A 24569-nucleotide genomic window follows, 5' to 3' on the forward strand; every position below is an offset into this window, starting at 1 on the left:
CTTTCCCTTAGCCTTCTTCGAGCGTATGAATACAAAAAGGAGAGGGGAAAGTTGCAAACACGCTTCCCGCATTTTGATTGTGTGTAAAATAAACTAACCCCTCGAGTTTGCTGTGGGGTTGTTAATGGAGGATTGGATCACTCCAAAACGGAAGGGCTGGGTAAAATACACCACCACTTATAAAGGGAGGAGATCAAAAGTCAAAGTTTCTGATTATGGATGTGGGGGCAGAAATCAGAGCTGTTTTAAATTAAACCCCCCCCCTCATGACCGTGACAATCGGCTCTGTGAAATATAACCAGCACCGTTTAAAGTTCTTCATCATAACAACTAACATTTATCGAATCAGTTGATTAAATTCCAGTGGTTTCGAAACAACTAGAATTCAGCCAATTACTGCAGGATGTCTCTCAGAGCTTCCTTCAACAGCAAGAACCCTAGGGTGGGATTCTCTGTGGCCCGATGCCGAAATCGTGATCGGCGATCGGCCGGAGAATGGATTCTGGCGCCGAAATCGGGGCCGCCGCCAGTTTGACGTCGGTCCGCCCCCCCTCCAAAATGGCGTCATCATGATGCTCGCCTTGCACCTTTCCGATGGGCCGAGTTCCCAATGGCGCAGGACAAGTGTGGTCGGATTGTGCCCAGCGCTGCCACACTCAGCCGAGATCCATGCCGCTTGCCGGGTGGGGGCATCCGCTAGGGCTGGGAGGACTGGTGGGGGGTGGCTAGGTGGTGGGCTGTGGGGTTGCAGTTGGCGGGTTAGATTTTGCGTACGGCCAGCGCCATGTTTTATGGCGCGACCAGTGCAGATCATCAGCTGTGCGCATGCACGGCCCAGGCACCAACCAATCTCTGCCCGTTTTCGGTGCAAACGGCGCTACTTTAACTCGCCGCCAGTGCTAGCCCCTCACCGATACCGGAATCAGTGAGGGGTTGGTGCCGAATTTCCTGCCGTGAAAATCCACACATACTATGCTGGCATCAGCGCTTGGTCTCCAGAACAGAGAATCCAGCCCATGGTGTATTAATTCACGTATCTACAGTGCACTGACTGAAAAGTTGGTGGAAGCAGATTAAATAGGAACTTTCAAAAAGGCTTTGGACATATTCTTTGCAAGGGATAAAGTTGCAGGACTATAGGGCAAAGAGCCTGGGACTGGCACTAACTGAATAGTTCTTTCAGGAAGTCAGTAACCACCTAATGGCCTCTGTCTGTGACGTCTGATTCTTTGATTTAAGTATCCCTGCTAACCAAGCAGATAATTCTCAACAAAGTCATGTGGTGACAGGCTTCTCATGATAGCAGTGTGTCATACTCCCAGGGGAGGTGAGGAATTCTGATCAATATGTACGGAATGCGTCTTCCATTCATGTGGGGAGCCTAACTCTTGGTGAGACCAGTATTAGTGCGAATATTTGTCCCCGCACCCATCCTGATTGTGTTAACCTCATCTTGCTTGGTATGTATTCAACCAATTTGATTTATTCCACATGATATCAAGAAATGGCTGAAGGCACTGGATAGTGCAAAGCCGATGGGCACTAAGAATATTCCAGCAATAGTACTGAAGACTTGTGCTCCAGAACCTGCCACACGTTTAGCCAAGCTGTTCCAGTACAGCTGCAACAGTGGCATCATGGAAAATTGCCCAAGTGTGTCCCATACAAAAAAAGCAGGCCAAATTCAACCCAACCAATTACCACCCCATCTCTGTCATCAGTAAAGTGATAGAAGAAGTCATTAACAATGCTATCAAGCAGCACTTGCTTCGCAATAACCTGCTCACTGACGCTCAGCTTGGGTTCCGCCAGGGTCACTCAGCTCCTGACCTCATTACAGCCTTGGTTCAAACATGGACAAAAGAGCTGAACTCCAGAGGTGAGCTAAAAGTGTCTGCCTTTGACATCAAGGCCGCATTTGATTCAGTATGGCATCAAGAAGCCCGTCAGAACTGGAGTCAATGGGAATCAGGGGAGATACTCTCTGCTGGTTGGAGGTTGTGGTCTTTGGAGGTCAAATATCTCAGTTGCAGGACACCACTGCAGGAGTTCCTCCGGGTGTGTCCTCGGCCCAACCAGCTTCAACTACTTCATCAATTACCTTCTATCAGAAGCGGGGATGTTCGCTGATGACTGCACAGTGTTCAGCACTGTTTGTGACTTCTCAGAAACTAACGCAGTCCATGTCCAAATACAGTAAGACCTGGGCTATATCCAACCTTGGGCTGACAAGTGGCACGTAGCCAGTGCCTGCGCCACACGAGTGCCCAGGCAAATGACCATCTTCAACAAGAGAGGATCTAACCATCACCTCTTGACATTCAATGGCAGTGCCATTGCCGAATCCCCCACAATCAACACCCTGAGGGTTACCATTGATGATAAACTGAATTGGATTAATCATTTAAATACTGTGGCTACCAGGGCAGGTCAGAGGCTATGAATCCTGTGGTGAGTAACTTACTTCCTGACTTCCCAAAGTCTGTCCACCATTTACAAGGCTCAAATCAGGAGTGTAATGGAATAACGTATCTGGATGAGTACAGCTCCAACAACACTCCAGAAGATTGACACCATCAAGTGCAAAGCAGCCCACTTGATTGGCACCTCATCCACTAAACATTCACTCCTTCTATTACCAACAGACAGGAGCAGCAGTGCGTACCATCTAGAAGATGCACTGCAGGAACTCATCAAGATTCCTGAGACAACATCTTCCAAACCCACGCCTGCTACCATGCAAAAGAACAAGGGCAGCAGGTACATGGGAACACCACCACCTGGAAGTTCCCCTGCATGTCACACACCATCCTGACTTTGAAAATTATCGCCGTTCCTTCACTGTTGCTGGTTCAAAATCCTGGAACTCCCTCTCTATCAGCACTGTGGGTGTACTTACACCACATAGACTACAGTGGTTCAAGAAGACAGCTCACCACCACCTTCTCAAGGGCAATTAGGGATGGGCAATAAATGCAAGGAGACAGACCATGGTTCAATGCAGTATGTGGACAGGTATGATGCGGGTAACACCAAACATTGGAATGATTTCTTAATATAATGAAGCTAGTACCTGTCTGCTAAACATCAAAAGCTGCAGGTTACAGGTGAACTCAGTGGCCCCAAAGTTCTAGAGGCCCTTTTTATCCATTTGACGTTGGTAATGGGCAGCACGGTAGCACTGTGGATAGCACAATTGCTTCACAGCTTCAGGGTCCCAGGTTCGATTCCGGCTTGGGTCACTGTCTGTGCGGAGTCTGCACATCCTCCCCGTGTGTGCGTGGGTTTCCTCCGGGTGCTCCGGTTTCCTCCCACAGCCCAAAGATGTGCAGGTTAGGTGGATTGGCCATGCTAAATTGCCCTTAGTGTGCAAAATTGCCCTTAGTGTGGGGTGGGGTTACTGGGTTATGGGGATAGGGTGGAGGTGTGGACCTTGGGTCGGGTGCTCTTTCCAAGAGCCGGTGCAGACTCGATGGGCCGAATGGCCTCCTTCTGCACTGTAAATTCTATGATAATGGACAACCAGGCAATTCAAAAGAGGAGGCTCCACCTGGTCCCCATCCCCCACTACGATGGAACCCAGTATCTTGCGTGCAGAAGATAAGTGCAAACCTCTGCAGCCAAAAATGTCAATCGACTCCCTGTTGTGAACCTCACTATCATTGATATCAGTGTCCAGTCAAGTGAGCATCATCAAGCTACACCTATTCATTAATATTCTGCTCTCACCAATGTTCGGATGAGGTTCTGCCAGAATGATTTGGTTCCAGCGCGACTTGGCTTTCATATAATAATCTTTATTGTCCTAAGTAGGCTTACATTAATACTGCAATGAAGTTACTGTGAAAAGCCATAGTCGCCACACTCCGGCGCAAGTTTGGGTACACGGAGGGAGAATTTAGAATGTCCTATTCACCTAACAAGCACGTCTTTTGGGACTTGTGGGCGGAAACCGGAGCACCCGGAGGAAACCCACGCAGACACAGGGAGAACGTGCTGACTCTGTGCATGCAGTGACCCAAGCCGGGAATCGGACCCAGGACCCTGGCGCTGTGAAGCAACAGTGCTAACCACTGTGCTACCGTGCCACCCATTGCCTTTGTTGGCTTCATTGGCTTTGAATTGTTTTTGAAGCACCTGAGGTTGTGAAGGGTGCTACATTAATGCAAGTCTTTCTTTCCTCGAGAGCTAATGGATTGAAGGTTAAGGTGAGGAGAGGGTTGAATGGGCTGTTCAGCTTGTTAGGGCCAAATGGCCTTTCCCTTTACCTTCCATATCAGAGAAATATTATGCTTGTCACTGTGGGGATGAGAAAGGCAACAGAAAATGCGGCAAGGGTGGGAATTTAGGCACTGGTAGGAGAAGGAGGTTAAGACTGGATTCTTTCCAATGCTTTGTTTTGCATCACCCCTAACGCGTTGCGTGACCATGGAAACACTCTCTGCAGGGATCAGCCTGCATTAATGTTTTATCTTTTCCACAAACTGTTCCTGGAGATTGAACAACCCCTCCTCTGTATTTAAACTGCATTCCCAACCATTTCCCAACGTGACGTGTCTGTCTGGATATGAGAGGTAACTGTGTGTAAAACTGACAAGAGGCTAATTTCTGCTTGTGAAACCTGTGATGCTAAATAAACATGCAGCGTGAGTCTCGAATTCGGATATTAATGCTGTACATCTTCCTTCTTCAGCTACGGTTTTATTTTAAGAATTTGCTGGCAGCTCAGCCTTTGGCCATGCTGCTGAATCGAGCTTCCTGCTGCAGGAGACTGACATTTGAGGTTTTTTCCCTGCCATAATTTACACCAAGAAATGTCCTTTGCTTTTTTCCAGTTGGGGTGCTTGAAGTGGACGAAAACGCTTTGTCTCCGATGCAGGTAGGAGCTGTGCTGAATCTTTTTAGCAGTTTATTTTCAGTTTCTTTCCTGTTTTCGCTTTACTCCAGCTCTGGGATTCATTGCAGGGTTGAGCAGTCAGTCTTGGCTGGCACCCCAGTGCCTTGCTTCAGGGTGGGAGTGAATTCCAGTTTGTGATTCCGATGAAGGTTCAGGAATCTGGAGTCGGCGGCGGAGAGGAGCATCCCCTGTGTGAATGGGGAGAATTGCCTACTGCTTATCACCGTCACTGACTCTGGCAAGGTTTCTGGGGTTGGGGTGGGGGGGAAGCAGGTGGTGAGGGGGTTTGGGTGTCGATACATGGCATCTGGCAAATGGCACTGGCAAATCGGCGGTCGGGGGAGGGGGGTTGCAGAGTTTGGGTGTGTGTGTGTGTGCGGCGGGGGGCGGGTGGGGAATGTGCCTGACCAAACCAACCTCCGGCACTCATATGTACAGGGTCTTGTTGAGGACCAATGACATGGGTATCTTTGATGTAGAGAGTTCCTGCTTCAGCCCCTATCTCATCCTACATCAATACCTCTGCTGGTGGAGTCCCTGCCCCTTACAGGCCAACCCAGAAGTTGGAAAGATAGACCAGCAATAAGTGTGACGCAAGTGTTGATCCAAAATCCAGTCTGTCCAAGACAGTCTGGTGAAGTCCCCCTCGAGCTCGGACAGGAAGGGCTAGGATTGTCAGGGAATAGTTGAAGAAGAGTTGGGACTTCACTCCGTGTCTGACCCGAATTCTTCACCCAATTCACACCACTAACAAATAGATTCATTCATCTGATTGTGACATTTTGCTGTGTGCAAACCGTTTGCAAATTTATCAACAGAACAACGATTATCTTCAAAGTAATCAATTGACGTAAGCCTATGACAACATTTCTGATAACTTGCTGTGTAATTACCGGTCTGTTCTCCTTAATTGGATATGACTCCACTGGGTTAGAGGACATATCTGCACACACATTCCCAGGTGGCTATACTTCTGTGATTGGAAATCTGCCAAATATCAACATTCGATTTGGCATATTGCGCACACACACATACATGGTGCGTGGACAGGCCCACACACGAGCGCATGCAGACACGCACACAGGCACATGCACACATGGGCATACATACTGGTGCACACACGTGCACGCATGCAGGAAGATATGCGCTCATGCACACAGACATGTTCACATAGAGACACACAACATAAGTGCAGTGAGAGGTGAGGAGAGTCAGTCAGCAATTGGGAGTGGCTGATGGTGCTCCCTGCCTCCAGGGGCACTGAGGCTAATTGTAGAGCTCCCACTGCAGTTAGTTAGATCAGTACAGTATGGGGGACAAGACTGGGACCATCAGGTTTGTACGTTTAGTGCAATATCAGATGGTACCTTTTACACATTAGGTCTTTGAGAGAAGCTCAAAGGAACAGAACTGGGGTCATTCAGCCCCTCGAGCCTGTTCTGCTATTCCATGTTTGTGTAATGTTTAATACTTTTCTTTAATGTGCAGGTGATGATGATCTATCGGGTCTGTGCAATATTCCTACGTGTGGGATGAAGGCGCCCGAGGCTCCATTGACTATCTTCTCACTGGAACAGATTCAATCCTAGGATGCCTTTGCTCGCTCACACACTTGCACACAATCTGCTACAGGTCCCATGCAATGGGAACTCCACGATCCGCCATGAGTGAGAACGCAGACGAGCTGAGCTTATACAACAACGCGTTGGCTTGGCTAATATGCTCGGGAGTGTCACTGCTGGCCAACACCTGGGGAATCCTGAGCGTCAGCGCCAAGCAGAAGAAATGGAAACCACTGGAATTCCTCATCTGCACATTGGCCGGGACACACATTCTTAACGTGGGTATCCCCATCACGATGTACTCAGTCATCCAACTCAGGAGGCAACATTCGGACTATGAATGGAACGAGGGGCTGTGCAAAGTGTTCGTTTCCACGTTCTATACGCTGACCCTGGTGACTTGCTTCTCCGTGACCTCCCTGTCCTATCACCGCATGTGGATGGTGAGGTGGCCAGTCAATTACAGGTAAGCGGGTGGCTCTGCAATCTGTGATGTGGCCAATGGGCTTTCTCATGGCGTCAGCTTCTCCATTCGTCGCCCTGACTTCACCCACATACCTGTTTCTATGTTCCTAGAATATGCACACATGTACATTTCCTCCTGCTCACGGGGACATCTGAAACCCATTGAGTCTGAAGTTCTCATTCTGGTGTTGAAATGCACTTCTCTCTCCAATATTGGTGTATCTGATGTGCCAGCCACCTTTATAATCTGGATGTCGAAATGAAATATTGCATGCTACGCTCACACGTCACCAACTGCTTGATGCTGATGCTCCAGTATCGGGCCATAGCATAGAGGTCAGCCATGGTCTAAATGAATGATGGAACAGGTCAAAGGGGCTGAATGATGTACTCCTGTTCCAATATTCCAATAAGGGACAAGACCTATGTGCATTTGGAGGGGTTTTAGAGAGATTCATTACATTTCAGATACAATGGAAGAACTAAGGCCCTAACTGTGGCCACCTTTTATAATTTGAGATGGTAATGAAGGGTTACTTCCTGTGGGGATCAATGCATTACTTGCAGGGATATCTGGGCATGCAACTAGCTGTTTCTGCATCACTTCCCAAGATACACACCTTGCATGTAGAATAGACAGAAGGCATACACCTTGAAGATAATTGCATTTGTGATGCTCAAAATTGCTCTATTAAAGGGCAAGAAAAGTTGAGTTTCTTAAACCCAAACTCTTCCTAACATATCCCAAATGCAATCGACTTTCCATTTTTTATGTTAAATTTAGAGTACCCTATTTTGTTTTTCCAATTAGGGGACAATTTAGTGTAGCCAATCCACCTACCATGCACACCTCTGGGTTGTGGGGGGTGAGATCCACGCAGACATGGGGAGAATGTGCAAATTCCACACAGACAGTGACCCAGGGCCAGGGTCGAACCTGGGACCACAGCGCCGTGAGGCAGCAGTGCTAACCACTGTGCCACCGTGCTGCCCCTCAATCGATATTCCAAATGATGATGCTGCCATAGTTTCCCCATGGCTTAGCTGAGATTGATTTCCGATTGAACAGGAACAAAAGTCTGAATCCTGAAGGATGACAAACACTTGGAGAAGGGATCTCGATATTGGGGGGACAGATTCCCCAGTTCCTGCCTGTTTTACTTAAATAGGAGAGGTCACCGCATTTCAAAGAGTAAATCACCTAAGTAAAAGATTGCGACATTTGTACAAATTTTTTGAAGAGATAATGGAGAGGATTGATGAAGGCAATGTTGTTGATGTGTTGTACATGGATGTCCAAAAAGCATTTGATACTTGTGAGCAAAGTTATAGCTCAAAGAGTGAAAGGGAAAGCAGCAACTGTGTTATTGTGGGTTTGTCGCAAGATTCTGTAGTTTCTTACTCTGAAAGATGTCTTGCTGGAGGCTCTAGTCTTCTGTTGAAAATACCTTTATTTACATCACTAACTAGTTACAAGGTTACCGAACATCAAAACAGGTCTCCTTTAAGGTGCTTCTCATTCATCTTCTCAATGACTTGCTGTGTATGTTCCTTCCCTTTTTCTAATCTGACCACGGTCTGCCACCGTGACATTGGCTATCAACGCGTGAGGAAGGAAAGGAAAGTGGGTTCTAAGCCTGTAGCCCACCAGGAGCTCGCATGGAGCAAATCCATTCTGCAACAGATAATCTGCAGAGGGATAATCTGCTCAATGTCATCATTCTTCTTCAGTAAGTCTTTCACAGTTTGTACTCCTCGCTCAGCCTCTCCGTTAGACTGAGGGTACTTTGGTAAACCCGCGATGTGGACAAATCCAAATGATGCTTTGAAGGATTGGAAACATTCATTGGTAAATTATGGTCTATTGTCAGAGACAACAACATCCAGAATGGCATGTCTGGAGAACATCCTCTTCAAGGAGGTGATAATGGCTTCAGAGGTGAAACCATGTTGCTTTTGTATCTCTACGCAGCGAGAATAATTTAAGAGAAACACTATCCCTTTGAATTCAAAGAAGCCCATTCCAAAGCCTTCCTGAGGCCTGGATGGGAAGGAGGGCAGAAGTGGCTCTTTCTGTTCCTGTCTGTGAATGATACAAGGTGACCTTGTTGGAGACCGTGTCTTCAGTAGTGCATGAAATATCTGGCCTCCATACGGACTGTTGTGCTTTGGCTCGACAGAGGAATTGTGGTACCACTAATCATACACCATCTACAACACTAATGTGGTGATGTTGCCTCAAGACGGAGTTGCTTGGAATGTACTGTGGCCGTCCGTCCAGAAGGAATGTGCACTCTTCATCTTGCTTTTGAGCCTCACAAAGTTCTTACAACTTCTGCTCTATTGCTGAATAGTTAAGGTCATGAACGTTTCAGCATCCTCGGCAAAGTATTTTTTTTCTCTTCTTTGTTGACTTCACCAACTTTAATGAGCAGGTTCAGCCATATACAGACTTTTCTGCTCAACAAAGAGCATTCTTGATTCTGAATAATGGATAATGTTTCAGAAATGTTCCTATCTTTGTTCTTTAGTGTTGCATCAAGCTGACCTTTAACATTCAGCTCGATTCCTCCTGGACCTTGGAGTTGAATAGAGGAAGGTTGGTATTTTGTTCTGCCATGAAACTCTTATCAGATACAATTGAGGCTCCCACTCCTGTGTCCAATTTAAATTCAGTAGGATGTCCATTGGCAATGTTAGCACCCCAATATTGTCTTTCATTTTCCTTTTATTTTCTCTGGATGAAGGCGATTTCCCAGTTTTCAGCATCTTGAATTTTTTGAACAGATTTTTCTGTCTGATAAACACCGTCGGTGATCAGCCACCACATTAAAATGTACCATCGTGCCACACCCACGACACCACTATTCGGGTGGGTCGTTCTTCACATCTGTACGCCTTCTTCCCGAAAAAGCGGGGACATTGGAAAATGGCAATTAGTGCCTTTTCAAGATGCTTCTTGTTTGGTGGCACGCCATACTTTCAGTTTTCCAACCCACAAACTGAACAATTTCATTGGGGTGTTCCTGGGGATTTCCCTCTATTCTGTTCTATTTCCCAGCCTGTCTGGCCAGTTATGCAGCTTTACTTAAAGTTAAATCTACTGGAGATTGTAAAACATCAAGAGAGGTTTTCATCTTCAACACCTATGACTATTCCACCTCTGACCAAGTCATCTCTGAAAGTTCCAAACTCTCAATTGTCTCAATTCATTGATGAATGAGTCAATCCTTTCACCCTGTTTTTGACTGCATTGATTAAATTTTACTTTCTCTATCATAATATTTCTGTGGAGACTGAAGTATGATTCAAAGGTTCCGATTGCATCCTTGTGAGGGATTGGCTCTTTGTGAACCCCCTTTCTGACCAGTACGCCATCAATGATGCTCCCGGCAGCATATAAGAAAGTGCTAACATGATGGTCTTTGTTGTTTTTACTCACAAGACCTGAAGCATTGTAGTACTGGGTGAAACACCTATGCTAATTCTGTTCATTGCTCAGCCTTTCTGGGGCCCTCTATGTTTTAGAACGATTGTGGGAGATGTCGGGTATTAGCGATTTATCGCCCGAGGTCAAGATTCCCTATTTTCGTGCTGCCTGTCTTACAAATCACTGGGCTGTCCCCGTGTTTTTCCTTCTGGTGTGGTTGCTGGGTTGGCCAGTTCTTCACTTGCTCTGGAATTTTGGGTTTCTCTAAGCTTCTCCCGCCTTTTTCCACTGTTCCTCTGTAGGTGTAGTCACTGCTGCCACTGTCTGTTATTGCGTGTTGATCTCAGGATTCCTTAATTTCTCACCCGATAAGTGATCTTGCTGGAGACGGTGATTTTGTATTCAAAATGTCATTATTTAAAATAAAGTCGCCATAATAATAATCTTTATTGTCACAAGTAGGCTTACATTAACACTGCAATGAGGTTACTATGAAAAGTCCCTAGTTGCCACATTCCGGCGCCTGTTCGGGTTCGCAGAGGGAGAATTCAGAATGTTCAAATTGCCTAATAGCACGTCTTTCGGGACTTGTGGGAGGAAACCCGGAGCACCCGGAGGAAACCCACGCAGACACGGGGAGAACGAGCAGACTCCACACAGACAGTGACCCAAGCCGGGAATCGAACCTGGGACCCTGGCTTTGTGAAGCTATAGTGCTAACCACTATGCCACCGTGCTGCCCATAGTCCCAGATGACCATAGGCTGCTTTCCTCTTTGAGGGGGGAGAGCTGACTGGTGGTGATTTAACCTGAGGATCGCCACACCTCAGGCGAGGGGCAAGGTTGAGAAGGTGGGGCCTTCATCAATAACCTCAGCCGGTACGGGAATTGAACCCGCGTTGTTGGCCTCGCTCTGCATCACGAACCAGCTGTCCAGCCAACTGCGCTGGACAATTGATGTTTTCGAGGTGGATGAAGGCTTGTCGTGGAGTTCACAGGAGTTGTTGTTGGGACCCATGTTCTTCCTGATGTATATTAATGACATAGACCTTGGTGTAAAAATCTGTGGATGATATGAAACTTGGAAACATTGTGAGCTGTGAGGAGGATAGGAGAACTTCAAAAGGACATGGACTAGTTGGAGGAATGGGCTGACAAAATTGGCAGATGAAATTCATTCGGGAAGTGATTAATTTGGGAGGAGCAACATGAAGAGCCAACATAAAATAAAGGATACAAACCTGATTGGCGTTCAGGCACAGAGGGGTCACAATGTACATGTGCATAAACCATTGTAGATGGCAGGACAGGTTGACAGAGCAGTTAATAACGCATACAGTATCCCGGGCTTTATTAATAGGGGCATGAGAGCAAGGAGGTTATGTTGAACCTGTATAAGACACTAGTCTGGTCTCAGCTGAAGTATTGCATCCAGTTCTGGGCAGCGCACTTTAGGACCAATGTAAAGCGAGAATACAGAAAAGATTGACATGAGGAGTTCCAGGTATGAGGAACTCCAGTTATGAGGTTGGAGCAGTTGGGATTGTTTTCCTCAGAGAAAAGGATGCAGAATCATGATGAGTCTGGACCGAGTCAATAGGGAGAAACTTCCTACTCGCAGAAGGACCGGGAACGAGAGGGCACAGAAAGCAAGTGGCAAAAGAAACAAAAGTAACATGAGGAAAAAGGTTTTCATGCAGCGAGTGGGTGGAGTCTGGTATGCGTTACCTCAGAGTGTGGGGCAGGCAGGTTTTGACTGAAGCATTCAGAAGGGTATTGGACTGTTATTCGAAAAGGAAGAACGTGCAGGGTTATAGGGAGAAGGCGGGAGAATGATTCAAGGAGAATTGTTCATTCGGAGAGCTAATTTCCCCTTAAAGCCCTGGGTTATGATTATTAGATGGGAAGACGACATTCTGTGTAATACGTGAACCAACTTATTGTTCATTGGCTGTTTCTCGGTGTCTATACTTTAAACTCCAATGCTGTGCTTGTCAGCCCATTAGCCAATGGATTGGATTGGATTGGATTTGTTTATTGTCACATGTACCGAGGTACAGTGAAAAGTATCTTTCTGCGAGCAGCTCAACAGATCACTAAGTACATGGGAAGAAAAGGGAATGAAAGAAAATACATAATAGGGCAACACAAGGTATATAATGTAACTACATAAGCACCGGCATCGGCTGAAGCATACAGGGGTGTAGTGTTAACCAGGTCAGTCCATAAGAGGGTCATTTAGGAGTCTGGTAACAGCAGGGAAGAAGCTATTTTTGAGTCTGTTCGTGCATGTTCTCAGACTTCTGTACCTCCTGCCCGATGGAAGAAGTTGGAAGAGTGAGTAAGCCGGATAGGAGGGGTCTTTAATTATGCTGCCCGCTTTTCCCAGACAGCGAGAGGTGTAGATGGAGTCAATGGATGGGAGGCAGGTTTGTGTGATGGACTGGGCTGTGTTCACGACTCTCTGAAGTTTCTTGCGGTCCTGTGCTGAGCAGTTGCCATACCAGGCTGTGATGCAGCCTGATAGGATGCTTTCTATGGTGCATCTGTAAACGTTGGTAAGAGTCAATGTGGACATGCCGAATTTCCTTCGTTTCCTGAGGAAGTATGGGCGCTGTTGTGCTTTCTTGGTGGTAGCGTCGACGTGGGTGGACCAGGACAGGTTTTTGGAGATGTGCACCCCTAGGAATTTGGACAGAAAAACAAACCGCCAAATCAGAATTTCTATCCCACTCTTTTTATTTATTACGCAAAAACATCTGTAGTGACTGTCCATAGCTACCCATGAATAGTAAGTTCCCCATTTCATTCTTCATTTCTGATTTGAATCCCAAATGAAGGCTTGAGTGAGGAATCAATGTTAATTCTCCAGTGTGTTACTGAGGAAGTGTCACCATTCACAAGATCTTAACTGAAGTTGCAGTCTGTGTGTAAGTGGATGTTCAGGTGGCAATGGGAAGATGGTTGGGCAAGTGTCCTGGAAAGGAAAGGATCATGAATAGATTAAAGTTCTTTTGAGCCTATTCAATTTAGTTGATTCTAATGATCAAAGATGGGTACTTAACTTCACTCTGGGAAACGACCTCCACTCTCGGCCCAGCTTTGTGCTTCTTCTGTGGCAGCATTGCGAGTGCAACCTGTTTTTTATTTGTGATAAGTAATCTGTAATGGGTGTGGCCAAATTCTATGTGTTTCTGGCAGATGGCAGGCCCAACCTGACCGTTATATCCTCTTGTCACAGGTGAGGTCCAAGTCAGGTACTGCGCAATGTTTCATTGGGTATTTGTGTTGAATTAATGCAATAAGTCTCCATTGAAATGAAGTTGGAAAGTTTCTTTCTGCTTAATCAAGTGGCAGTCAGAGTGCGAAATGCCTCTTTCCCTTCTATTGGGCTGGGGCAGAGTGTTCCAATTCCTACAGTTTTCCCGCCAGGATTGTTATAACGGACAAACTCTGACTCAATAGTTACCTCGGCACAATCTTTAGGTGGTGGTGGGAGGGTGTGAGATGAGTTCAATGGGAATGAAAGTGGTGGAGAGAGAGACCACAGAATTGTTACGGTGCAGAAGGAGGCCATTCGGCCCATTATGTCTGCATTTGCTCTCCAAATTAGCATTCTAACTTCGTGCCATTCCCTTTCCTTTTCCCCGTACCTCTGTGCCTTGTTTCTATTCAGATAATCATCTAACGCCCTCTTGAATGCCTCAATTGAACCTGCCTCCACCACACTTCCAGGCCCCCTGCTGGATTCTCCGGTCCGTATGGGCTGAAGTCCCGCCGATAAATTGCCTGTCCCGCCGGCGTAAATTAGAGTACCATTTACCGGCAGGACAAGGTGGCATGGGCGGGCTCCGGGGTCCTGGGGGGGGGGGGGGCGCGGGGCGATCTGACCCTGGGGGGTGCCCCCACGGTGGCTTGGCCTGCGATCGGGGCCCACCGATCCACGGGCGGGCCTGTGCCGTGGGGGCACTCTTTCCCTTCCGCCTCCGCAACGGTCTCCACCATGGCGGAGGCGGAAGAGACTCTCCCCACTGCGCACGCGCGGGAAACTGTCAGCGGCCGCTGACACTCCCGCGCATGCGCCGCCCCGACATGTCATTTCCGCGCCAGCTGGCGGGGCAACAAAGGCCGTTTCCGCCAGCTGGCGGGGCGGAAATCCCTCCGGCGTCGGCCTAGCCCCTCAATGTTGGGGCTCGGCCCCCAAAGATGCGGAGCATTCCGCACCTTTGGGGCGGCGCGATGCCCGTCTGATTGGCGCGTTTTGGGCGCCAGTCGGCAGACATCGCGCCGTTTGGGGAGAATTTCGCCCCTGGTCGCTGCCGGCGGGAACAGCGTGGGAACGTTGTGGGGGGGTGGGGGGTTCCTGCACCGGGGGGAGCTCAAAAGGGGCCTGGCCCGTGATCAGTGCCCACTGATCGGCGGGCCGGCGTCTCTGAAGGAGGACCTCCTTTCCTCTGCTGCCCCGCAAGATCCATCCGACATCTTCTTGCGGGGCGGCCGCGGGGAGGACGGCAACTGCGCATGCGCAGGTTGGCGCCGGTCAACCTGCGCATGCGCGGATGACGTCATTTACGCGGCGCCGCTTTTACGCGGTGCCAAGGCCCGGTGCACATAAATGACGCGGCGCTGCTCCTAGACCCCCGGGGGCGGGAGAATAGGGGGCTGGGAACGGCCTCCGACGCCGGAGTGAAACACTCCGGTTTTCGCTCTGGCATCGGCACTTCGTCTCCCGATGGGAGAATTGCGCCACATGATTCCCGCTTCCCATTATTCAGCTAATTTTGTATCCAAGTTGCTGCTATCCTTTCTATTCCACGAGTCACTTTTCTCTCAAGTCTGTTGTGTGGCACTGTATCGAATGTCTTTTGAAAGTGATGTAAAGAGGACTTTCGATTCACAATTGGCCAGTGAGCGAAGGCATGAGTTTAAATACCACCATGTTAGCCTGAGAAATTAAATTCAGTTTTAAAAAATCAGGAAATCAAAAGCTAAAACCTCAACTGGTTTACTGATGTTTTTTGGGGAAGGAAAACTGGCGCCTTCTGTGCGAGTTCAGTCCGACCGGTCAACATGGTGTTATGAGCCAGGGTTTAGAGAACCCCAAAGTGTATCATGGAGCTCACCTGACCCACAACTTTTAATAGATTGTGGTATGGGGAGCACACGGCCCACTCTACAGGTGTGGTACAGCAGAAATGGAAAAGTATTCTTTAAAGCAAAACAATGTTTATTCTATGAACCCAAGTTAACCTTTTAAAACATACAGTGAACATCTTAGCAACCATCAATTCAAATACAACCCCCAAAGAATACAACACTAAGTAATCCTTAATAACTTCCCAAACAACATCCAGAAGACAAAAGAAACTCCTTTTAACAGAAGCACATTAGGTTTACATTCACTACTGAGAATAATTATAATTCTGGAGTCACCAAATGATCAAGAGATAGTTTTTTCATGGCAGAGAGATCAACAGTACACCTGCTTTGTCTGGCTTCAGCTCCAGCGCAGAAAACAAAACTAAAACACGCCCTGCAGCAAACAGCGTAAAATGAAAGTAAAAAGCTGACAGACAGCCCAGCTCCACCCACAGTCTGACATCACTGATAAACACCCATTTCTTAAAGGTACTCTCACAGGAGAATGGTTGACTCTTACTTTCCTTGGGAATTTTCCACTGGGGCTGTGGAATAAATACCTGCCTTCGCAGTTCCCACATGTGGGAATGGCTTTAAAAACCCCCCACAATGTTACAGCCTGGAGTGGGCAGGATAGTGGGTGGACGGGAGGCTATGTCGCAAATTTCCACTGGCGGGCAAATGTGTACTGATTATATTGGTGGCAGGATTGTCAACAAACAGGAAACTCACAAAACTTCAAAATCAACCACTTGTAATGACTGAGACTTAATGCCGCCTCCCTAATTAACTGAAACTGACACAAGTCTCCTCGGCCATCAATAACCCACCTATTGAATTCTGGCAACTTCAGTCTGACGTACCTGACTCGTATGGGAGCCCTTCTAATTTAGAGAGTGAGTTCCAGGGAGCTCACAAATTAGATTTTATGTGCTCAAACTTGATAATCTGGCATCAAGGGGCAGAGTCTGAGTTAGTATGTGACTTAACTTCTTAGTCATAAACATTAAAGGGACAGCATAGCCTAGGGACAGAAGGGGCAATCATTTTTTAAAATAAATTTAGAGTAGCCAATTCTTTTTATTTTCATGATGTGGAGATGCCGGCGTTGGACTGGGGTGAGCACAGTAAGAAGTCTTACAACACCAGGTTAAAGTCCAACAAGTTTGTTTCGAAACTGGTGTTGTAAGACGTCTTACTTTTTATTTCCAATTAAGGGGCAATTTAGTGTGGACAATCCATCTACCCTGCACATCGTTTTGGGTTGTGGTGGTGAGACCCACGCAGACACGGGGAGAATGTGCGAATTCCATGCGGACAGTGACCTGGGACCAGTACCAAACACTGGTCCTCGGCGCCGTGAGGCAACAGTGCTAACTACTGCGTCACCCTTCCGCCCTGGTGCAATATTAATTTGCAGTACATAATCTGAGTCCCTCTGGCGAGAGGTCTTTAGAGACTGCCTTGAAAGAAGGGGAGAGGGTGTTTCACAATGGGAGCCATAGACTCATGTACTCCTTCCTTGAACTGCCAACGAGGCTGGTCTTTTTTGCCCATTTTATTCTTCAATATCTAATCACTGACACCCAGTAAAATTTACTTGTCACAGCCCACCACACATTCCTATTTCTTCACATTATGGCCATAGCATCGAAAATATTCCAGAAATCGGCAAAGGCTTCTTGCATCAACCACCATTGTGGAAGATTGAGGTTGAGCACGGGTATGTTAACAGCCTGGTTATAGGTGGCTTCCATTTTGTGCTACTCTTTCCTTTGGCCATTTTGGGCTTTCGTTTCAGATGTAGGGTTGCCAATCCTCCAGGATTGCCCTGGAGTTTCCAAGCATTAAAGATTAATATTGGTATATTCTCCTTCGAGACTGATAAAGTTTAAAATTTGAACTCCCAGTAGAAAAGGATGACGGACCTGATTTCACATTCTAAGACTTTTGCTGTAATAAATGACTAAAAAAAACTATTAACTGAGCACAATTTTTGTTGGCACCTTATACATTTAATCATAGAAAGGAATGTTTATCTTTCATACTTATCAGGCACTGCACACTCCATGGAATTACAATCCTTATCGTAGACAGTCCACAGTCACTTCCAATGGGTTCATATTTTCCCCATTTTATGAAGTAGTAAATTCAAATGACCACTTCCAGGCACTTTACTTGGCTTTCTGAGAATCTTGCAAATCCAGTACCAGCATTGGCTTGTCCAGATGAATATTCCCTCCAGGCTGTGCCAGTACAAATTTCCTGGATTCTGTGGATCGATGTATCAGGCTGTAGTAGTTTGCAAATCTAAACAGCCTCTTCTCTCTGCTGACCACAAAAAAATGCTGTCGGTCTGTGATATTGATTGATTTGTAGGGAAGCCTGTATTCTGATCTTCACAATGGTTTTTTTCTGCATCCTTCCCCATGGCAATGTGAAACATTTAGGCCTTGTATCTAGGTATACATGCTAATTAGCTATCCTTGAGAGCTCAAATCTTTTTCATCTGGGAACTAAATAGGTGGTTCAAAAAACAGCTGTTTACAACGGATATTCTCAACACTTTCTGGAACTTTGGAGACTCTCAGTCTCCACTATTAATATACAGGTTATTGTCATTGTCTCTAACTTGCACCTCCTTCCCAATAAAACAATTTGATTTCAAATCACCAAGGCTTATGGTCAGGCAGACATCAGAACAGATCACATGATCCCGCTCATTCTACCTTAACTTTAAAGATACAGTCCAAAACTTAATTAGTAATAAATCTTAAATAATTGTAACAATATCCTGGACATTTCCAAACTCGGGAGAAAAATTGTTAGGAGCTTCATAAGATCGATGTTTTTTTTCATTCTTTCAGTACTTTTGATATCTATTTGTAGAAATGGTGGAGAGAGTGACGCTGGGGGTGTGGAGAATGGGTGGCGGGTTGAGTATGCAAGGTCAGGGGAGGTAGGAGGGACGTCTCCTGAAATATGTCTAGTAGTAGTTGGCAACCTGGCTCATTCTTCACTGCAGCATTTCCCTTCTTTCCTCGCCAGTCCTTGTATTATTGCCTTCATCAGAGGGTGGCACAGTGACATGTGGGGTGGCACAATGGTTAGCACTGCTGCCTCACAGCACCAGGGACCTGGGTTTGATTCCGACCTTAGGTTACGTCTCTGCTTGCTTTTACTCCTGGTGCTCCGATTTCCTCCCACAGTCCAAAGATGTGCAGGTTAGGCCATGCTAAATTGCTGCTTTGTGTCGAAAGGTTAGGTGGGTTAAGGGGATAGGGTGGGAATTGGGCCTAGGTAGGGTGCTCTTACGGAGGGCTGTTGCAGACTCGATGGGCTGAATGGCCTCCTTCTGCATTGTAGGGATTCTATGGAAGATAGCATCTTCCCCATATATGAGGTTGCTTTGATCAGCTAAGCGTCTGCTCGTTAAGAGCTGCGGTACAGCACACCCTTATTTAATATACTAAACTGTCCTTTGAATAATTGAACAGGGGGTGTGACTGAATTTTAATTTGTTTGGGAGGGACTATTCACAAATATTTAAATCAGACCCTGGGGTACAGTCGTAGTGAATAATTAATCTATTGTCAGGAGAACACAGCTAGCATGAAGTTGATGTCTTTTAAAGATGAAGACTTTTATGCAGGGACCAGACCAGCACTTAGAAGACAAAAATAATAATTAAATAAGCTTTTGTCCATCTAAACACATCATTAGGCCCCTTACTGAAGTTCCTTGCCTCTTCCCGCAACTCTTTGCCTCTGCTCCTCACCTCTTCCCGTAGCCCCTCGCCCCTTGCCGTAGCCCCTCGCCCCTTGCCGTAGCCCCTCGCCCCTTGCCGTAGCCCCTCGCCCCTTGCCGTAGCCCCTCGCCCCTTGCCGTAGCCCCTCGCCCCTTGCCGTAGCCCCTCGCCCCTTGCCGTAGCCCCTCGCCCCTTGCCGTAGCCCCTCGCCCCTTGCCGTAGCCCCTCGCCCCTTGCCGTAGCCCCTCGCCCCTTGCCGTAGCCCCTCGCCCCTTGCCGTAGCCCCTCGCCCCTTGCCGTAGCCCCTCGCCCCTTGCCGTAGCCCCTCGCCCCTTGCCGTAGCCCCTCGGCCCTTGCCGTAGCCCCTCGCCCCTTGCCGTAGCCCCTCGCCCCTTGCCGTAGCCCCTCGCCCCTTGCCGTAGCCCCTCGCCCCTTGCCGTAGCCCCTCGCCCCTTGCCGTAGCCCCTCGCCCCTTGCCGTAGCCCCTCGCCCCTTGCCGTAGCCCCTCGCCCCTTGCCGTAGCCCCTCGCCCCTTGCCGTAGCCCCTCGCCCCTTGCCGTAGCCCCTCGCCCCTTGCCGTAGCCCCTTGCCGTAGCCCCTCGCCCCTTGCCGTAGCCCCTCGCCCCTTGCCGTAGCCCCTCGCCCCTTGCCGTAGCCCCTCGCCCCTTGCCGTAGCCCCTCGCCCCTTGCCGTAGCCCCTCGCCCCTTGCCGTAGCCCCTCGCCCCTTGCCGTAGCCCCTCGCCCCTTGCCGTAGCCCCTCGCCCCTTGCCGTAGCCCCTCGCCCCTTGCCGTAGCCCCTCGCCCCTTGCCGTAGCCCCTCGCCCCTTGCCGTAGCCCCTCGCCCCTTGCCGTAGCCCCTCGCCCCTTGCTGTAGCCCCTCGCCCCTTGCCGTAGCCCCTCGCCCCTTGCCGTAGCCCCTCGCCCCTTGCCGTAGCCCCTCGCCCCTTGCCGTAGCCCCTCGCCCCTTGCCGTAGCCCCTCGCCCCTTGCCGTAGCCCCTCGCCCCTTGCCGTAGCCCCTCGCCCCTTCCCGTAGCCCCTCGCCCCTTTCTGTAGCCCCTCGCCCCTTTCTGTAGCCCCTCGCCCCTTCCCGTAGCTCCTCGCCCCTTCCCGTAGCTCCTCGCCCCTTCCCGTAGCTCCTCGCCCCTTCCCGCAGCTTCTTGCCTTTCCCGTAGCTCCTCGCCCCTTCCCGTAGCTCCTCGCCCCTTCCCGTAGCTCCTCGCCCCTTCCCGTAGCTCCTCGCCCCTTCCCATAGCTACTCGTCCCTTCCCGTAGCTCCTTGCCCCTTCCCATAGCTCCTTGTCCCTCCCTGAAGCCTCTCCACTTGATACATCTTTCAGCATCAACTCATCCCAGAACACTCACCAAATGTCACCACGGTTCCTCTTCTCCTTTATTCACTTTCCTTTCCTTTGAACGCTTCAAATTCTTTCACTCCTCTTGTATCTCCTTTCTATCCCAGTGCCCAAATCCATCTGAGGACTGTATTTTATGGGACGCCGCACCCTTTGCTTCCACCTCTTCCCCATCCCCACCTCTGCCCAGGTACAGAATCAGAGAGAGCCCACCCATAATCCCCTGCAGCGATTTAACACCAGGAGCAGTGTTGATTGGTTTAAGATGTGGAGATGCCGGCGTTGGACTGGGGTGAGCACAGTACGAAGTCTTACAACACCAGGTTAAAGTCCAACAGGTTTGTTTCGATGTCACTAGCTTTCGGAGCGCTGCTCCTTCCTCAGGTGAATGAAGAGGTCTGTTCCAGAAACACATATATAGACAAATTCAAAGATGCCAAACAATGCTTGGAATGCGAGCATTAGCAGGTGATTAAATCTTTACAGATCCAGAGATGGGGTAACCCCAGGTTAAAGAGGTGTGAATTGTACCAAGCCAGGACAGTTGGTAGGATTTCACAGGCCAGATGGTGGGGGATGAATGTAATGCGACATGAATCCCAGGTCCCGGTTGAGGCCGCACTCATGTGTGCGGAACTTGGCTATAGGTTTCTGCTCGGCGATTCTGCGTTGTCGCGGGTCCTGAAGGCCGCCTTGGAGAACGCTTACCCGGAGATCAGAGGCTGAATGCCCTTGACTGCTGAAGTGTTCCCCGACTGGAAGGGAACATTCCTGCCTGGTGATTGTTGCGCGATGTCCGTTCATTCGTTGTCGCAGCGTCTGCATGGTCTCGCCAATGTACCACGCTTCGGGACATCCTTTCCTGCAGCGTATGAGGTAGACAACATTGGCCGAGTCGCACGAGTATGTACCGCGTACCTGGTGGGTGGTGTTCTCACGTGTAATAGTGGTATCCATGTCTGATCTGGCACGTCTTGCAGAGATTGCCATGACAGGGTTGTGTGGTGTCGAGGTCACTGTTCTGAAGACTGGGTAGTTTGCTGCACACAATGGTTCGTTTGAGGTTGCGCGGTTGTTTGAAGGCAAGTAGTGGGGGTGTGGGGATGACCTTGGCAAGATGTTCATCATCATCAATGACGTGTTGAAGGCTGTGAAGAAGATGACGTAGTTTCTCCGCTCCGGGGAAGTACTGGACGACGAAGGGTATTCTGACGGTTGTGTCCCATGTTTGTCTTCTGAGGAGGTCGGTCCGGTTTTTCGCTGTGGCGCGTTGGAACTGTCGATCGATGAGTCGAGTGCCATATCCCGTTCGTACGAGGGCATCTTTCAACGTCTGTAGATGTCTGTTACGCTCCTCCTCGTCTGAGCAGATCCTGTGTATACGGAGCGCTTGTCCATAGGGGATGGCTTCTTTAATGTGTTTAGGGTGGAAGCTGGAGAAGTGGAGCATCATGAGGTTATCCGTAGGTTTGCGGTAAAGCGAAGTGCTGAGGTGACCGTCCTTGATGGAGACCAGTGTGTCCAAGAATGCAACTGTTTTGGTTCCGCACACATGAGTGCGGCCTCAACCGGGACCTGGGATTCATGTCGCATTACATTCATCTCCCACCATCTGGCCTGCGAAATCCTACGAACTGTCCTGGCTTGGTACAATTCACACCTCTTTAACCTGGGGTTACCCCATCTCTGGATCTGTAAAGATTTAATCACCTGCTAATGCTCGCATTCCAAGCATTGTTTGGCATCTTTGAATTTGTCTATATATGTGTTTCTGGAACAGACCTCTTCATTCACCTGAGGAAGGAGCAGCGCTCCGAAAGCTAGTGACATCGAAACAAACCGATTGGTTTAAGGTGAGATCTCCACCCCTTCCTCAGGAGATGGTTCTGCCTTGGTGAGCTCCTGACCAATTGGATGGCCAGTGCTGAGTCTACAGGTAGCCCCAACATGCCGAGGAGCCCAGGAAGGTCTGGGGTCAGGGGACCAGGTTCAAGATGCATGGGGCAATGTCTCCATTTAACAATTCTCATCCTTCTATTCAACCCCTCCATAGCCTCAATCCTCATTATATCTGTAACCTCGTCCAGCCCGACCATCATCCAAGAATTCTGCATTCTTCCAGTCCTGCCTCTCCTTTCCCCAAATCAGCTGTCTTGGCTCTAAGCTGTGGGACTCCCTCCCTACACCTCTCGGCCTCTTTCTCCGCTTCTCCGGCACTTATAAAAGCCCAACTCTTTGACCAAGCTTTTGGTCACCTGGCCTAATGACTCCTTCCTTTGGCTTGTTGTCAGTTTTTGTCTGATTTATTCCGGTGAAGTGCTTTGGGTCATTTTGCTACTTTAAAGGTGCCATATAAATGTAAGGTGTTGTTTTTGGTCCGTAAGACTCCTTCCTGCCTTTGTTGGGTAAGCTTTGCTTCATCTCCCTCCTCATAATCTATGATTCTCTTCACTAACCCCGCAACATTTACTTTCTGGTATTGCACTCTTTGCCTTCGCCCAACTACTCCGAGAACCATCAAACAGGTGGCCACAATGTGACACTTACTTGTTGCTGGGATGTTGTTTTTACTTATTTATTACCCATCCCAATTGCTGGTGTTGTGTCTTCTCCTTGAACCGGTGCAAGTCTTTCTAACCATGGTTCTCCCTCAGTGACCTCTGCAGATGTGGGATTGCAGATAGCATTCTGACGTGTTCTACCTGTTTAGCTGCGGGAGTAATTACTTCTGGCCAGGGTTTAAATAAGTGAAGGAGGCCTATGATAAATTGGATGTGATCTGTGGGTTGCAGGGCCTTTTCCCATTCCTTGTTATGTCCTAGTTCCATTTGTAAATGAGCTTTACCTTACCCACAGTTATTAATCACGGATAACATTTGAAGGTCATTTTCCGTGTGTAGGTTTACGAGGGTGGGCCTATTGCTGTGGGCTGTAAATTGCATGCCATATGTATGTAGTGCCCAGACAAAATGTTAATGTTATTAAGTATTATTCAGTAACAATATCTAAACAGTACATTGTAACTGGTGGTTAATCTGCATTTAGAACCAGGCAGGTGTGTAACTGTTTTTATTAACTGTTCCAGGTTGAGTAACACCAAGAAGCAAGCTGTGCACACAGTGATGGGGATCTGGATGGTATCCTTTATCCTATCAACGTTGCCCGCAGTAGGTTGGCATGACACCACAGAACGTTTCTACGCCAAGGACTGTCGTTTCATTGTCACGGAGATAGGCCTTGGTTTCGGGGTCTGTTTCCTGTTATTGATTAGTGGGAGTGTAGTGATGGGTGTGGTATGCATTGGCATTGCCCTCTTTCAAACTTTCACCATTCAAGCTGGAAACAATGCCAATAAGAACAAATTCAACGTGCCCACAATAGTGGTGGAAGATGCACAGGGTAACAGAAGATCATCCATTGATGGTTCTGAGCCATTAAAAACCTCTCTCCAGATAACTTACTTAATCAGTGGAATAGTTTTTATCTACGACTTTTTGACCGGATTTCCTGTTTTGGTAAGTCACTGGATTTTTTTGCTGTTAATACAAGAGATTTACACGCTGGGAGTAGATTGCTTTTTCATAGAATCATAGAATACCTGCAGAAGGAGGCAATTCGGCCCATCGAGTCTGTACCGACCCCCAAGAGAGCACCCCACCGAGGCCCACTCCCCTGCCCCCATCCCCGTAACCCACCTAATCTTTGGACACTAAGGGGCAATTGATCATGGCCAGTCCACCTAACCTGCACATCCTCCTGTGGGAGGAACCCGGAGGAAACCCATGCAAACACAGGGAGAAACTGCAAACTCCACACAGATAGTCACCTGAGGTCAGAATCGAATACGGGTCCCTGGTGTTGTGAGGCAGCAGTGCTAACCACAGTGTGCAGTAAAATTGTGAACAAAATAATAAAGTGTGGGCTTCAGGTTTACCATTAGCAGACAGAAGAAACCTTCCCCAGTTGGTACCCAG

General features: G+C 48.3%; 1 protein-coding gene across 5 annotated transcripts in view; it reads left to right on the forward strand.

The window, feature by feature from the left end:
- The window catches only part of gpr153 (G protein-coupled receptor 153), a 103437-nt gene that overhangs the window by 41687 nt on the left and 37181 nt on the right, over window positions 1-24569 (forward strand). For 4 of the 5 annotated variants that reach the window (XM_072478007.1, XM_072478008.1, XM_072478009.1 and 1 more), the window contains exons 2-4: window positions 4836-4879; window positions 6386-6925; window positions 23681-24110. In XM_072478007.1, coding sequence (XP_072334108.1) covers window positions 6540-6925; window positions 23681-24110 — 816 coding nt within the window. In that variant the 5' untranslated portion in view covers window positions 4836-4879; window positions 6386-6539. Of the gene's footprint in view, window positions 1-4505; window positions 4575-4835; window positions 4880-6385; window positions 6926-23680; window positions 24111-24569 lie in introns of those variants that run through there. The other variant, XM_072478010.1, reaches the window with a different exon arrangement.

The sequence above is a fragment of the Scyliorhinus torazame genome, chromosome 16 (assembly GCF_047496885.1).
Source record: "Scyliorhinus torazame isolate Kashiwa2021f chromosome 16, sScyTor2.1, whole genome shotgun sequence".
NCBI classification, from domain to species: domain Eukaryota; kingdom Metazoa; phylum Chordata; class Chondrichthyes; order Carcharhiniformes; family Scyliorhinidae; genus Scyliorhinus; species Scyliorhinus torazame.